Source organism: Saccopteryx bilineata, chromosome 1, assembly GCF_036850765.1.
Source record: "Saccopteryx bilineata isolate mSacBil1 chromosome 1, mSacBil1_pri_phased_curated, whole genome shotgun sequence".
In the NCBI taxonomy this organism is placed as follows: domain Eukaryota; kingdom Metazoa; phylum Chordata; class Mammalia; order Chiroptera; family Emballonuridae; genus Saccopteryx; species Saccopteryx bilineata.
Window position 1 is genome coordinate 14,674,876 of NC_089490.1, and position 15,010 is coordinate 14,689,885.

Sequence of the window (15,010 nt, forward strand, 5' to 3'; positions counted from 1 at the left end):
ACCCTCACAGCTGGCCTGGGCTGCCTGCTGCGGGGGTGGTGGGGGGGATGCCCTGGAGCTGTCCCGGGGGGCCCTGCCACCGCCTGAAGCCCACACTATCTTTACTACAAAGTCACAGCTTTCTTCATGCAGACTGTGAGCTCAGTTCCTTGCTGGTGGGAACCAGCTGCATCTGGTGGCTGTCCTCCGCTTTCCCCGGTAGAGGAGAAGTATGGGGAACTGGAGGGTAGGATGGGGCAAATCACGGGTGGAAACAGGAACTTAACATGCCTGTGACGTGCTCAGGGGAGAGGCATGGGGGACAGGCGAGTTACCGGGGGCAGTGTTGGTGCTGGCCTGTCTCTATAGGACGGTTTGGGGGAAGGTCAGCTCCTGGGAGGAGGCTCGGGCCTAACTTAGAGCTGCGTTTGCACTGCCTTCACAACCTCCCCTGTGCACACCACGGGCGCGACAGGCACCAGTGGAGAGCATCAGGGGTGAAGCCCCTCGACGAGCCCCCTGCTAGTGACACAGATTGGAGCGGTCACAAAAGTCAGGACGGTCTATTTGGGTTTGATCCAACAGACAAGTAGGAGCCAGTGAGGGTGCTGGGCTAAAGCCGCAAGGGGCCTCCTGGTCCTCTGTCCTCACTGATGAATTCCCAGCGTCATGGGGTCCCTCCGGACACTTCGAAGGGGGAAGCACTGGCCCCCCAGGACCCGGAGGGAACCGCCCTCCCACCAGGCAGGCTCGGAGGCTCCCACCGTCTGTCCATCTTCCCACGTCCCCTCCCACCGCCTGAGCTCCTCTTCCGTACTTCGGCCACCCGCAAGGCTTGGCCTCACACAGAGAATGTGTCCGTGAATGCTCAGGACATCACCATTATCTATACCTTACAACGTGCACACTTCAGAAAATCTAAATCCTCCCAAATGTGGGGAGCTCTTAGGCACTGGCTGGCCAGTAGGCAGCTCTCTGAGGAAAGAGGCCTCTCGTGCCCTTCGCACCAGGTTCTGCAGGACAGAAGACCCTCCGTGCCAGTGGAGCTGGGCAGGGATGAGTCACAGGGCAGTGGACGTCCCCCAGAAAGCCCAGGCCCCTTCACCCCCAGAGTTGCCACGAGTGGGGGCCTGGGCACAGCTCTCCCCCTCTGAGGGTGGGGCCCAACCTCCTCCCACCCCCGCCCCGCCTCGGGGCGCCCCCTCCCTGCCCCCCTTTGTCCTTCTGCCTGCTTACCTGCCGTCTCGGTCCCAGTCGTACACCTCCACCTTGATGGTCCTGTGAGGCAAAGGGCTCGTGGTGAGATGGGCTTGACCCAGCGCCCAGGTGGCCTGAGGAGGGCACGCTTCTGATGCTCTGGGCCAGAGAGGACGCAGGGACTGCCACCCAGAGGACGGAGCCTCCCTCATGCTCCTGGGCCAGAGTGGACGCGGGACAGCCACCCAGAGAACGGGGCCCCCTCATGCTTCCGGGCCAGAGAGGACGCAGGGACTGCCACCCAGAGGACAGGCCCCCCTCATGCTCCCGGGCCAGAGAGGACGCAGAGACTGCCACCCAGAGGACGGAGCCCCCCTCATGCTCCCGGGCCAGAGAGGACGCGAGACAAGACGGGGCCCCCCTCATGCTCCCGGGCCCTCCATGGAAGCAGCAGCCCGAGAGACAAAGGAACTATCCTGAGGCCATTTAGCAAAGGTCTTAGGGACACAGGCAGCCCCAGAGCTGTGTGGGAGGATGTGGTAAAACAGCCTCAGACTTCCCTTCACCCATTTTCTCCTCGGCCACCCCAGAGAGAGCACAAGTCTCAGCATGAAGCCACTGAGAATTTATCAGGGATGGAGCCATCGTAGTGAGGGCTGGCTACGGCCCGGCTCTGAGGCCCGTGGGGGCTGTCCTGGGAGAGGTAACGAGACTGTGTGGCGGGACTCCGGGTCCATGGGGTCTGAGCGGGGGACAGGGGAGCCAGCCCCGCACGTTGGGGACCGGCCCAGGGGTCCCCGGCTGGGCTGGCCCGCTGAGCGCTAAGTGGTTCCACACCATGACTGGCTCCTGAGTGAGGGTGTAATTATCTTCACATTTTCGCCTGGCTGCTTTAATTAGTTTGTTTTGACTCCTGTGCATGGGGCTGGGCTTAGGGAGCCCATTTTATTTTTAGTCCGTTTCCATGGCAACAGGCTAGCGGACAAGAGGTGGAGGAGGGAGGTGGAAGGCTGCAGGTTAACCCTTGGTGCCAGTGGTCCTCCAGGGATGCCCAAGAGATGGCTGGACAGGCTGCTGGGGTCGCACTGCGGGGTCAGGGTCTCGGGGGCCGGAACCGCCTGGGAGCCGGGGTCTCCAGCCCTTGGTTCTAAATGGGGCACGCAGAGGCGGCCGCCTGGGCCTGTTTTCCATTAACATCTCATCATCTTGCCCATCCATGACTGCGGCCCATCTCCTTGGGTCGCTGAGAACTGGGCCTGGGGTTCTGGAACCCCAGAAGGAGGCGCTGTCTCCCTTCGGATGAGCCTCCACAGAGTGTGGATGGGGGACTGGGGCGGTTTTGCCAGCAGGGAACCGAAACTGCTCTGGAAGGAAGGGATGCCCGGTAGGTTGTGCACCAACAGGCTTTTTGTTACTAAAACGCAAGATGGGATAGGCAGAGAAGCCCGCCAGGCAAAGGAATCCTTTAAGTTCTTGTGAAAAGCAAAAAAAAAAAAAAACCCAAAAAACCAATGTCTCTATGCCCCGGTGAATTGTTGTGGAAAGAAAAAACAAAGCGAAAGAACAAAGTAAGAGGCCCCTGAAGGTGGGCTGAGGAGCTGGGAAGAGTGGGAAGAAGCTGGGGTGTGGACTGGGGTGCTGGACCCCTGGCTGGGGGACCTGGCGATGTCACTCCTTCTACGAGCCACACGCCAGTGCGGCAAAATAGGCACAATGACGTTCTTACAGAACAGCTGCAAAGGCCAAGGTGGTAAAACCCACTGGGCGTGCTGGTGGTCTCTATGAAAATGCCCCTTTCTCTCCATGTCAGCATTTGGCCATAATCAAATCATTTTTCAGATGAGATGTACTTGACCAGGGACACTGGAGCCTGGGTACCTGAGCTTTGCAGCTTCCTATTTCTAGAATGACAGAGCTGATTGTGAGTGACCCTAGTAGCATCCAAGCCTGGCCACCTGACAGATCACCAGGGAGCTTTGCAGACACACAGACCCCAGGCCCAGTTCTCACAGCTCCGGGCAGGGCCCAGGGGCTCTGCCGTGCCTGTTCTGGAGAGACGACCTCCAGCCCCTCATGTTCACAGGGGGAAACTGAGCCCTAGAGTACCCAGGGGACAGGCCCAGGGTCACACAGCTGGTGAGGGTCTGAGCCAGGACCCTGCCCCACAGTCTCCCAGTCCAGCCCTCCAGCTCTGCGAGGGAACTTCAGGGACCCCAGGAAGGAGTGCCCCTCCTCGGACAGCTGACGCCACCCTCTCAGATGACCAGATCAGTGACCACCGCATGCTCAGAGGCCGCAGGAGGACCCCAGGCACAGCCACAGCCTTGGGTACCCAAGAAATCACTGGAGGAAATGTTTTAATAATCCCATGGCCAGCGGGCTTGATTTAATTAGTCCGGATGGGACTCCGGCAGAGGGTGTTTGAGAAGTGTCCTGGCTGATTCTCATAGTTATCCAGAGCTGCTAACCTCTCTGATTTTCAACCCCGACTGCACCTCGGATCTCCTGGGGAGCTTTAGCAATCCTGATGCTGACGCCTCACCCCTGAGATTCAGAATCAATGGCTCTGGGATGCTCTTGGCAGGGGAACTGTTTAAAGCTCCTCAGGGTATTTGAACTTGGGGCTGGGGTGGAGACCACGGAGTGTGAGATTCCTGTGTAATCAAGGGTCTAGGGATGGCGCCCTGCCTGCCCGCAGCCTGGGGCCTGATTAGCCGAGAGACTGCCCACACCAGCCCTGAGGGTGGGGGGGGGTGGGGAGAGGTGAGAAAGACGCTGCCCAGAGTCAGGGGAAGGCAGACAGGAGCCAGACACAGCTTTGACTACTCTGCTAACAGTTCTACCCCTGTCCAGCCCTGGCTGGGCTGCTCCAAGTCACCTCACATGCTCCTCGTGGGTTGCAGACCTTGGCTCCAGCCCCTTCGCACAGGTATAAATAACAAAGGCTCATGTTGGACCAACTGTGACTTCTGGGGACTGCACCCAAAAGAAGGATCTCCCTGTGGGGGGGACAATGAAATGGGCCGCTGCTGCCCACAAACATACACACACACAGTAAACAATAACATCTTATTTAGCCTAAAAGGCTCAGGACACGGAGCCCCTGGCCTGGGAGGCTGTGGTGGACAAGAAAGCCTGCGGCTCTGGAGGCAACCCCAGCTCTGCAGCCACCAGCTGTGTGGCCCTGGGCAGCTGGCTTAGCCCTCAGGACTCTGTTTATGCCTCTGTAAAATGGGCTCATCAGACCCACTTGACAGTAGCTGTGAGAAGCCAACCACATCCACACGCCCACACAGGCAGCATCAGACGCGTGCTGTTCTGCTCTGTTCCGTTCCGCCTCAACACTCGAGCCTTCTCCCCCAAGGTCCCGTCTCCCAGAGCATTCCCACTCACCACAAACAACGTCAGCTCTACGCGGCCGGGGTTTTTGTTTGTTTTGCTCACCGCTATATCCTCACCTTCCGGAACAGTGCCTAGCATATACCCTGCTCACAAAAATTAGGGGATCGGGGAACGTGCAGATACTCCAGTACTTTCAGCCTTTTGTACAGTGTATTTTCACCAAGGAAATAAAAGTTGGTTTTGCATCTCATTTGCATAACTGAACAACTTTCTTTTGACTTGTCATTTGCTTTTCTGATGATCTTGTGTAATAAAAAAAAATCAAATGCTTCTTTTACTTATCGCTTCATCTTCATTTTGAAATATCCCCTCATTTTTGTGAGAAGTATATCAGGTAATATACATAGTATTATTAAATATCTGCTGGCTGGCTAAGAACTTCTATTGTCCTTCAGAAGTGGGCCACATAGGAACAATAGCGTCCTTTCCCAGAATCACGACGGGAGACCCAGAGTGGTGTGGCTTTCCGAGTCACACAGCTAGCTGGTCAGGAGCAACTCCAGGCCTGGGAGCGGGAGCCAGTGTCCTGCCGGTCACTGGACACCTGGGGCCGGAGTGACAGATCTGGGTGTGTGCGCCTCAGCAGGACAGCAAGGGATGAGGGACGAGGGACAAGGGCAAAAACGCCAGGCTTCCCTCACTGCTCACTAAGCGGCTCTTTCTGTCGTGTCTCCCACGAGCCAGGCTGCAGACCTGCCTAATGAGCCTCTCCCAGGCTGGAGGACAGACGTTTTGCTGCCTCTCACACGTCCTCAGGGCTGACAGGCCCCGAGGGGTTCACCCTAAACTGACAATCAGTGCAACGCTCGGGGCCTCTCTGGGGCAGGCAGCGAGACTGGATGACAGGCACGGTGCCACCAGGGCTGCACCTGCACAGTGGAGACTTTGCCCCTCCCCCCTCCCCCCAGGAGCTCAGCTCCTGCAGGTGTGAGCCCAGGATGGTAAGACACTCCCAGTGGAGGTCACCCATACTGGCCTGGCCCCTCTTGGTGCTCAGCGGGAGGTGGGGCCCAAAGGAGAAGCTACTGCTTCCACCAGGGGGGCAGACAGATGTGTGAAGGTTCCGCTGTGAGAGCCCCCAGCTGCCAGCCCTCTCTCAGGTGGGGACCCACCACCCTTAACACCCTCCTAAAATCCACTCAGTCAACATCAAGGTGTGAGAGCATGACAGCAGCCCCACCAGGGGACGTGGTTTAACGAGGACAAGTCCCCAAGTCACAGAATGCTCAAGGGAGACCAGGGGGACTTCAGGGAAGGCAGGCCAAATGGTTTGTATCATCAGCCCGCTTCACCCCTGGGGGGGGGGGTGCTGCACTGGCTCCGACTCCCACCCATATCCTCCGACTCCCGCCCTGCTCAGCTGGGTCCCTGGAGCTCGGCCTCGTGTGGACTGGAGACACAGCAAGCACAGGGGGACCCCGAACCTCGGGGCCAGCCCAGCAGTAACTCCAGAAAGGAGAAACGACCTTCTCCTTGTCCTGGTGAGTTCGGAACCTCTGCTCCTTCTCCTTCCCCATCTGTGAAATGGCCGTGTGGTCACCAGGCCCGCCTTCTAGGGTTACTGTGAAATCTAATTCCTAAATAAGATAATGTATCGAAACCGATTAGGACACAATGTGGCCCGTATCCTAAAGACTCAGTCATCTCAGTAACAGTAACTGCTCTCCGCCCCCATCATTGCAAAAACACGGCCTCCTTCTCAGCAGATCCTTGGGTCACACCCTCCTGGCCCTCCTTTTCACACTAGTGGTTAATACTTCTGTTTGAATTCCCCTCTCTCTGCTCCCTGTCCACTGCCCCTCCTATCTCTCCGACCATCTCCTTTTCTTTCTCCTGCTCTTGACCTGTGGCATCCTGACCTGCCCCCGACCCCCCCCACACACACACACACCAGGGCCTTCAGCACCTGACCTCTGCCGGCCCTCTCCTGGGACTCCCGGACCCCTGTCCTCTCTCCTTAGCAGAGCACCACGTGCCTGGCCCACATCCGCCCACGCGGGCTCCGTCACACTTCCCAGTTCTGTCTGTGGTACCTTCTTCTCCTGCCCCCAAGCTCCAAACCCTAGCGACCTCTCTGTCCTTTTGAGTCCCATCTCCAGGCCGAACTCAAGGCCCTGTGAGTCCCTGTCCCACCTCGATCTCCAGTCTCTGTGAGTCCCTGTCCCACCTCGATCTCCAGGCCCTGTGAGTCGCTGTCCCACCTCGATCTCCAGTCCCTGTGAGTCGCTGTCCCACCTCGATCTCCAGTCCCTGTGAGTCCCTGTCCCACCTCGATCTCCAGTCCCTGTGAGTCCCTGTCCCACCTCGATCTCCAGTCCCTGTGAGTCCCTGTCCCACCTCGATCTCCAGTCTCTGTGAGTCCCTGTCCCACCTCGATCTCCAGTCCCTGTGAGTCCCTGTCCCACCTCGATCTCCAGTCCCTGTGAGTCCCATCTCCAGGCCGATCTCCAGTCCCTGTGAGTCCCTGTCCCACCTCGATCTCCAGTCCCTGTGAGTTCCTGTCCCACCTCGATCTCCAGGCCCTGTGAGTCCCTGTCCCACCTCGATCTCCAGTCCCTGTGAGTCCCTGTCCCACCTCGATCTCCAGTCCCTGTGAGTCCCTGTCCCACCTCGATCTCCAGTCCCTGTGAGTCCCTGTCCCACCTCGATCTCCAGTCCCTGTGAGTCCCTGTCCCACCTCGATCTCCAGTCTCTGTGAGTCCCTGTCCCACCTCGATCTCCAGTCCCTGTGAGTCCCTGTCCCACCTCGATCTCCAGTCCCTGTGAGTCCCATCTCCAGGCCGATCTCCAGTCCCTGTGAGTCCCTGTCCCACCTCGATCTCCAGTCCCTGTGAGTTCCTGTCCCACCTCGATCTCCAGGCCCTGTGAGTCCCTGTCCCACCTCGATCTCCAGTTCCTGTGAGTCCCTGTCCCACCTCGATCTCCAGTCCCTGTGAGTCCCTGTCCCACCTCGATCTCCAGTCCCTGTGAGTCCCTGTCCCACCTCGATCTCCAGTCCCTGTGAGTCCCTGTCCCACCTCGATCTCCAGTCCCTGTGAGTCCCTGTCCCACCTCGATCTCCAGGCCCTGTGAGTCCCTGTCCCACCTCGATCTCCAGGCCCTGTGAGTCCCTGTCCCACCTCGATCTCCAGTCCCTGTGAGTCCCTGTCCCACCTCGATCTCCAGTCCCTGTGAGTCCCTGTCCCACCTCGATCTCCAGTCCCTGTGAGTCCCTGTCCCACCTCGGGTCCCAGAGCAGAGGTGCCCCGCGCCCCCGAGGGGGCTCTTGCGGAGCCCCGCCCCCCGGCACCTGCCACTCATGCCCCGTCCCTGCCACTTGGCGTCACAGCGTGGTGGTTAGCAACACAGATTCGAGAGCCAGCCTCAGTTTCCTTGCCTGTAAAGTGGGGATGGTGCTAGTACCTTTTTCAGGGAAGGCACCACCTTTGGGAGGATTAAATTAGGTCACACACACACACACACACACACACACACGCACTCCCCCCATCAGCGCTACAAGGAGCCTTTGCTTTGTTATTATTACTACCTGCCTGTCTCCCGCCAGCCAGGGTGCACCCTAAGAGGGAGGCTGGGTCTGACAGGGGGCGCGCAGCACCCAGCGTGGCGGGCAGGGTGCACCCTAAGAGGGAGGCTGGGTCTGACAGGGGGTGGGGCTGCACCCAGCATGGCGGGCAGGGAAGACACAGCCGCTGGATCCAACCAAACAAGCGCTGTGAGGCTTTGAAGAGGCGCCTCCCTTGTTTTCCTGCCCAAGGGCGCCCCCACCCCACCCCACCCCGAGAGGGCCTCCCAGATGCCTGCACCTCCCGTACGGCTGCTGCTGGGTATGTGGGTTACCCTAGGGTTACCCTCGGGCTCAGTGCGTGGCAGGCCTGCTCACTCTCGCCAAGCCAGTGTGACATGCCAGGTCCCCTCCATTAACAAGGCCGTCAGTCATGTCACCGTCAATCTATTCCGGGCTGTGGAGAAGGCCGGGCTGCCCAGCCAGCCCGCAGGGAGAGCAGTCTGGGGCTCGGCCTGGGAGCGGGGAGACACCCCAGTTTCCCCCGTGCCCTGCACCTCCCACCGCACCCTCACCTCTTCCAACAGCAGAACGACGGTGAGCCCAGGCACCGAGCCTGGCCGCCCTCCTCACCGTCCCTGACAAGCTGGGTTCTGAGACCATGGGAGCCCCTCCCTGGAGATGCAGGGCCGTGGGAGGAGGGGTCAGCTAGAACCCCCAGCACCCTCTGGGCAGTGAAACTGGTGACCCCAATTCCTTCCACTCGGTGGGATTGGAGCGGCCATGCTCTCTCAGTCTCCACCCCTGAATTTCCCTTCCCTTGCTCTCCACCTGTCCCCATCCCAACCATTCTTCCCACGCCATCGTCCCCAGGCACTGACCCCTCCCACAGCCTCGCAGCCCTCCCGAGCCTCCTGAGACCCGATGCTCCAACCACTCTGTCCTCCCATTCCCTCCTCTGGGAGCCCCAGGCCCCATTCAGATACTTAATCGGGGTTTGTTTGTAGAACACCTACTTTCATCTGCAGGCTCATCTGGCACAATTACTTCGCTCTCTGAAACACTTGTGTGCACATCTGAGCTCCCCGGGGTCAGACTCTAGCCTCCCCGAAGACAGAAATGAGGCTACACTCCCTGGAGGGCTGCACAGCAGGAGGCAGGGCGAGCACACAGTAGGTGCTCTGTGACCACCTGTGGAATCGATTGTGGCTTTTCTGACCCAACCAAGAAGCAAGAGGAGGCAGCCCCTTGGCTCCTGGATCAGCAGCCTGCCATGGAAGGAGCCGGGTTCTCCGGAGGCCCTCACCCCACCACCACACCTACGTAGCCTGTCAGATGCCGCTGTGAGCAGGTTCCCAGCGAGCCTGAGCCGAGCCCACCAGCCAGGATGCCCCAGTGCTCTTGTTAGAACGGTGAGCGGAGGCCAGCTTCCTCGAGGCTGCCCGGCAGCCCTGCCCGTGAACCCTGCCAGAGCACCCACCTGCAGCCACCACCACCAGGAAACCAGGCTGGGTTCTCGGGACTTAACCCGACCAACACCACGGTACAGCCCCCACCCCCACCCCCGGCACTTCACACAATCTGTAACTATATTTCCTTGTGTGATGATCGGGTTAATGCCTGCCTCCCCCACTAGATGTAAGCTCAGGGGGTGGGGTGAAGGGTGGACTGTGTGCTGTTCCTGGCTGACTTTTCAGCCTCTAGCACAGGGCTCAGGGGGTTAGGTTCTAGCACAGGGCTCAGGGGGTGGGGTGAAGGGTGGACTGTGTGCTGTTCCCGGCCGACTGTCCAGCCTCTAGCACAGGGCTCAGGGGGCTGGGTGAAGGGTGGACTGTGTGCTGTTCCTGGCTGACTTCTCAGCCTCTAGCACAGGGCTCAGGGGGTTGGGTTCTAGCACAGGGCTCAGGGGGTTGGGTTCTAGCACAGGGCTCAGGGGGTTGGGTGAAGGGTGGACTGTGTGCTGTTCCCGGCCGACTGCCCAGCCTCTAGCACAGGGCACAGGGGGTTGGGTGAAGGGTGGACTGTGTGCTGTTCCCGGCCGACTGCCCAGCCTCTAGCACAGGGCTCAGGGGGTTGGGTGAAGGGTGGACTGTGTGCTGTTCCCGGCCGACTGCCCAGCCTCTAGCACAGGGCTCAGGGGGCTGGGTGAAGGGTGGACTGTGTGCTGTTCCCGGCCGACTGCCCAGCCTCTAGCACAGGGCACAGCCCGTGGCAGCGGGAGTCCTTCGACACCTCTGGACGAAATGCTGCATTTGGCAGTTTACCCACACACGCCAAAATCCTTCTGGGGAAGGTTGACACGCGAGCCTCAGAGCAGCCCTACAATGTAGGTAGCCGTTTAAATACCCGTTTTACAGAGAAGGAAACCGAGGCTATGACAGGTCAAAGTTCGCCCAGAGGGACAGTACTTTTTAGTCTGAGAGCCAATTAGAAACCAGGTGCGTCCACACTCAACAAGCTGCACCCGTGCGATGGCGATGGCGGTAGGTGACACGTAATAATTACAGGTGGCTGCGCCGCCTCTAGAAGTTCCAGGAGGTCCATGCCCCACCCCTCACCCCCCTTCCTGGCAACTTGGCTGGCAGACGGGATCTTGAGACCCTGACTCCCCAACATCCACTTGCCAAGGTCTGGGGTTGGCGGGGACCAGGCCTTCTCTACGCATCTAGAGCCCCGTCTGGCCCCCCACCTGCCTCTCCAGTGGGATCCATGGAAAGATGGGCTGCTGAGCTCCAGGCCAGGACACCCCAATACCCACTGAGCTTCTCTGGAATCCCAGGCCTGGCCCATCCCCCCTCCCCGGGCCGGGGAGGGTTGTGAAGAGAGGAAGGCAGACACTAGCCAGGGACCGGAGGGGAGGGGAGGGAGGCTCAGGAATCCCTCCCCGCGCAGGGCCGCCCCGCCCGGCTGCAGCAGTCTCAGCTCGCACTGAGGGGTCTGCCCACGTCAGCGAGCGCCAGGCCTCCCGCACCCGGGCACCCAAGGGGCCTTTTCTCAGCTCACCGGTCATAGTCCCCGTTGCAGAGGGCTCTCACAGGGATGGAGAAAGTCTGCCAGACTGGATTGAGGGTGTTCTTCATGACCTCGGTCTTGTGGCAGATGGTGAACCTGGCAAAGAAGAGAAGGATGGATGGTGGCAGGCCCCAACCAGGGCTGGCGGACGCCAGGTCAACTGAGGGACCAGCTGGGGGATCTCTGCAGTTGCTGGACAGTAGAAACCATGGCTTGGTGAGGTGATGAGCTGCCTGTTGCTAGCAGCATCCAGGTAGAAGCTAGATGGCCATTTCCTGGTCAGGCTGCAGAGAAGGTTCCGGTGGCGGCGGGGGGGGGGGGGGGGAGCAGGGCGAGGAGTAGTGTTGTCAGGAGATGCCCGTTCTGGGCCCGGCTTTCCATGTGACTGAGTATGTCTGTCCCACCCTGGCCCTGTGTTTCCTCACCTGTACCCCCAGGGAAATGGCCCCTATCAGACGTTCTTCAACTGAGATCCATAGAAGTCTCTGTGGATGGGCTGAAGGGGTCGGTGAACCCCCGAAATTGTCGGTAAAGTCGGGTGTCTGGGCTTCGCATGCTTGCTGTTTTCCTGCCTGTCCTCCCGGATTCCCATGTCCGTGGCTCACCTCCTCGCTTCTTTGACCTGACTACCTGTCACGAGCACCATATCTAAAATGTACAACCTCCCGGTCCCCTGACTCGGACATCCCTGGTCCCCTTTTATACTGTTTTTCCATAGAACCTGTAACCATTTGACATAGTCGGATTTTCTCCTTATTTATTTCATGGTCTGTTTCTAAAATGTAAGCTCCGTAAGGAGCGAGGGCTTTGTGTTCTTTGCTCACTGGTGCATCTCTGGTGCCCAAAACGGTGCCTGGCACTCAGTACATGTCCACTAAATATTTTTTGGGATGAATTTATGAATAGATGTATTCCTCAGAGGAGAATCTACACAGCTTTCTCTGGCGTTTCAAGCCAGAGAACAGAAGCCCTTGGCTGAGATGATCTCTAAGACCCCTTCCTTCCGCTCTGAATCCACGAGCTTGCTTTGCAAACTGAAATCGTACAATTGGCTTTATCCCATCTGCACCCCAGTGCAGCGTCCCTGCCCAGCCCCCACACCATGCTTGGCAGGCCCTTTCCTGGAAGCCTGCCCTGCCACATGGGGCGGGGGGTGGCAGTCAGGAGCCACAGTGGAGCTGGGGCCAGGGGCCATCCCCCTGAGACTTGCCAGCATCCGTCCCAGTGACCTCCCGGCTCAGAAAGGGTCACCCAAAAAGGTGCCTGGGCCCCGCCCTGTGCCCACACAGTCTGCGCCATTTCTTCTCTGGCAATTTCCAAGTCAAAATGTCATTTCTGTCACGGAGGCTCAGCGTTTCTCTTCTCTGCTCCTTCTCACCCACCCACTGGCATGTAGAAATACACGTGGGAGACCTCCCCACACACCCAGCGCTGCTGTGCTGAGCACAGAAATGGGACGGAGGGAGGCGGGGCCCCAGTTGCCCCTGGCTGCAGCGGGGCAGGCAGAGGAGGGGGTGGGGGCCGGAGGGAGACTCGGGAGCAGCCACGGGCAGCGACGGGAGGGGTTCGAGCTGTGCAGAAGCCCTGTGTTCAGAGCCCCCTGTGGAATCACTGTCTCCCCTGTCTCTTCTCCCTTGCCAGCCAAACCTGACGACCAGTCTTCTGAGCTATCACCCTGATTTCCTCCCGACTTGTTTTCCTGGAACCCTGTGTAGTCTGATTTCTGCTTCAGACTCACGCCTGAAACTGCTTCCTTGAAGATCCCCACCCCCGCCCCAAACCCACAGGCCCCACGACTCCCTGCTGTCCCTGCAGAAATCTCTCCTCTGGACTCAATTCATTGTGACACACCCACCCAGGAGGCTGGTGTGGGAGAGCGCTGGCCAAGGGAGGGTGGGCTCCAGTCCCAGGCCGCTGCTACCGGCTCTTGGCGCACGACTCTCTCTGAGCTCCTTCTCTCATTGTAAAACAGGGGCAAGAACGGGCAGCTGCCAGGCCTGTTCTGATGACCTGCACTAACGCATTCATCCTCACCGCAGCCCCACCGGCGATCGCGCATGCGCAGCGTCAGGACGAGCCCCATGTGCACACCGAGACACGGAGTTGCAGAGATTACGGCCGCACTGCCCAGAAGGGCAGCCACCAGCCACATGTGACTACTGCCATTTAAATGAACCAACACGAAATGAAATGTGAAACTCAGGTCCCCGGTCGCACAGGTGCCATTTCAGGTGCTCAGCAGCGACGTGTGCCTAGTGGTGACCAAACCGGACAGTGAGCTGCGGAACACTTCCCTCACGCGAGCAGAGAGTCCCACGGGGTCAGAGACCTGCTCAAGTGACAGAGTGGATCATTGGCAGCACCAGGCCCACGGGCCGCTCTTCCTGCCCACTCTCCTCCGGCACATCCTCACTCCTGGAGGAGCGGCCGGATTGAGCAGGGGGCACCCAGAGTGGTCTGCGAATGCCCCCTTCCCTGTCCCTCCTGGGGTGGCAGGTATGAAGTTTTGCTCCCCTGGCTCCCTTGCTGACCCTTCTCCCATCCAGCTAACGGGGTGTCTCCCAAACCTCCCCCCCTTCTCTCCTCAAACCCTGGGTGACCACCTGCTCGCATCAGCTGGCTCAGCCTCTGCCTGTGCACCTGCTTCCCCTCAGGGGCCTACAGACTGGCCTGCCGCTCAGGGAGTCTCCCTCCGTGGCTTTCTCCAGCTGTCCGGGTGTCCCCAGGGAGACATCCAGGCCAAGCTTCCGGTGAAACTCACCTCCTAATCAACTCCCACGGCCTCCCCCGCCTGACCAACTCCTCCGCCATCTTCAGCTCCCCCAGTTCCCCACAGCTCCACCACCAAGGAGGGGGCTGTAACTTGCTGACTGAGGTCTCCACATTGCCCTTTTGCCCCCTCCTCCGCCCCCCACTTCCACAGCACAGCTCTGGGGGTGCTCAGTACCTCCCACCTGTGCACGTGTCAATCATGAGTCTCTCCCCCTCCCCGCCCCCGCCCCATCCATCCGACACATCACTCTGCTAGAACAATCATCAGCAAACACTCTGCAACACACCCCTTTCCTGCTCAGAAACCGACATCACTCCCTCCTGCCGGGTCAGCCGGCCCCACCACTGAGACAGCCAGCCCAGTGAGACCCGGCAGGCAGGCCTCTCCGGAGGGGACTAGGGTGGACCCTGCCCTGGGCTCCTAGAACACCCCTTGGGCTTCTTCCTCTCTCCCTCAAGTCAAAGTCAACAAGAATTATTTAAAGCAATTCTGCTGGGAGCCCTTTGGTGAGACAAAGAAGCCCTTTGTTATGCAAATGATCACACCTAATTCCTCTTGTTTTGTACGTTCAGACTTAAAAATCCAGTTTTCACTTTAACTGAAACACACCTCCCTGCTGCTCCCCTACCTCCCAGCTTGTGCGTGCGTGCGTGCACACACACACACACACGCACACACACACGCACACGCACACGCGCACACACGTGCACACACAGAATACCAGGATCCACGGGAACTTGGCAGGGCCTTCCTGCCTCTGCTCAGGGCACACTTGCTGTGCAGAGGCCTTTGCTCTAACCTGTAATTTTTCTCTGCGCCCCCCCCCCACCGTGAACCCATTCTCCTCCTCTTCTTCACACCCTGCTTCCCCGCCCCCCTTCTCCGCCAGAGCTTTCCTAATTAACCTCCCTGGCCCAGGGCCTCCTGCTTCTGCAGCCACACGTGGCCGCAGCCTCCCAGAGCTGTGGTGCTTAGAGACCGTGGAGACCTCCTAATCCAACTGGTTCATTTTACAGATGGGAAAACAGGCCCAGAGAGGGGTGTAGCCTGCCTGTGGGGGGTCACACAGTGGGTTGGTACGGAAGACCTAGGCCCCCGACCCTCAACCTAGAATCTGTTCCCCTGTGTGCACAGCTGACCCACAT

At 59.4% G+C, this 15,010-nt stretch overlaps 1 protein-coding gene across 2 annotated transcripts in view; it reads right to left on the minus strand.

Moving 5' to 3' along the window:
• Nucleotides 1-15,010, minus strand: part of CPNE5 (copine 5) — a 97,896-nt gene that overhangs the window by 20,112 nt on the left and 62,774 nt on the right. For both annotated transcript variants that reach the window (XM_066237848.1, XM_066237757.1), the window contains 2 exons: nucleotides 11,084-11,188; nucleotides 1,216-1,257 (listed from right to left, as the gene is read on the minus strand). In XM_066237848.1, coding sequence (XP_066093945.1) covers nucleotides 1,216-1,257; nucleotides 11,084-11,188 — 147 coding nt within the window. The remainder of the gene's footprint in view (nucleotides 1-1,215; nucleotides 1,258-11,083; nucleotides 11,189-15,010) is intronic.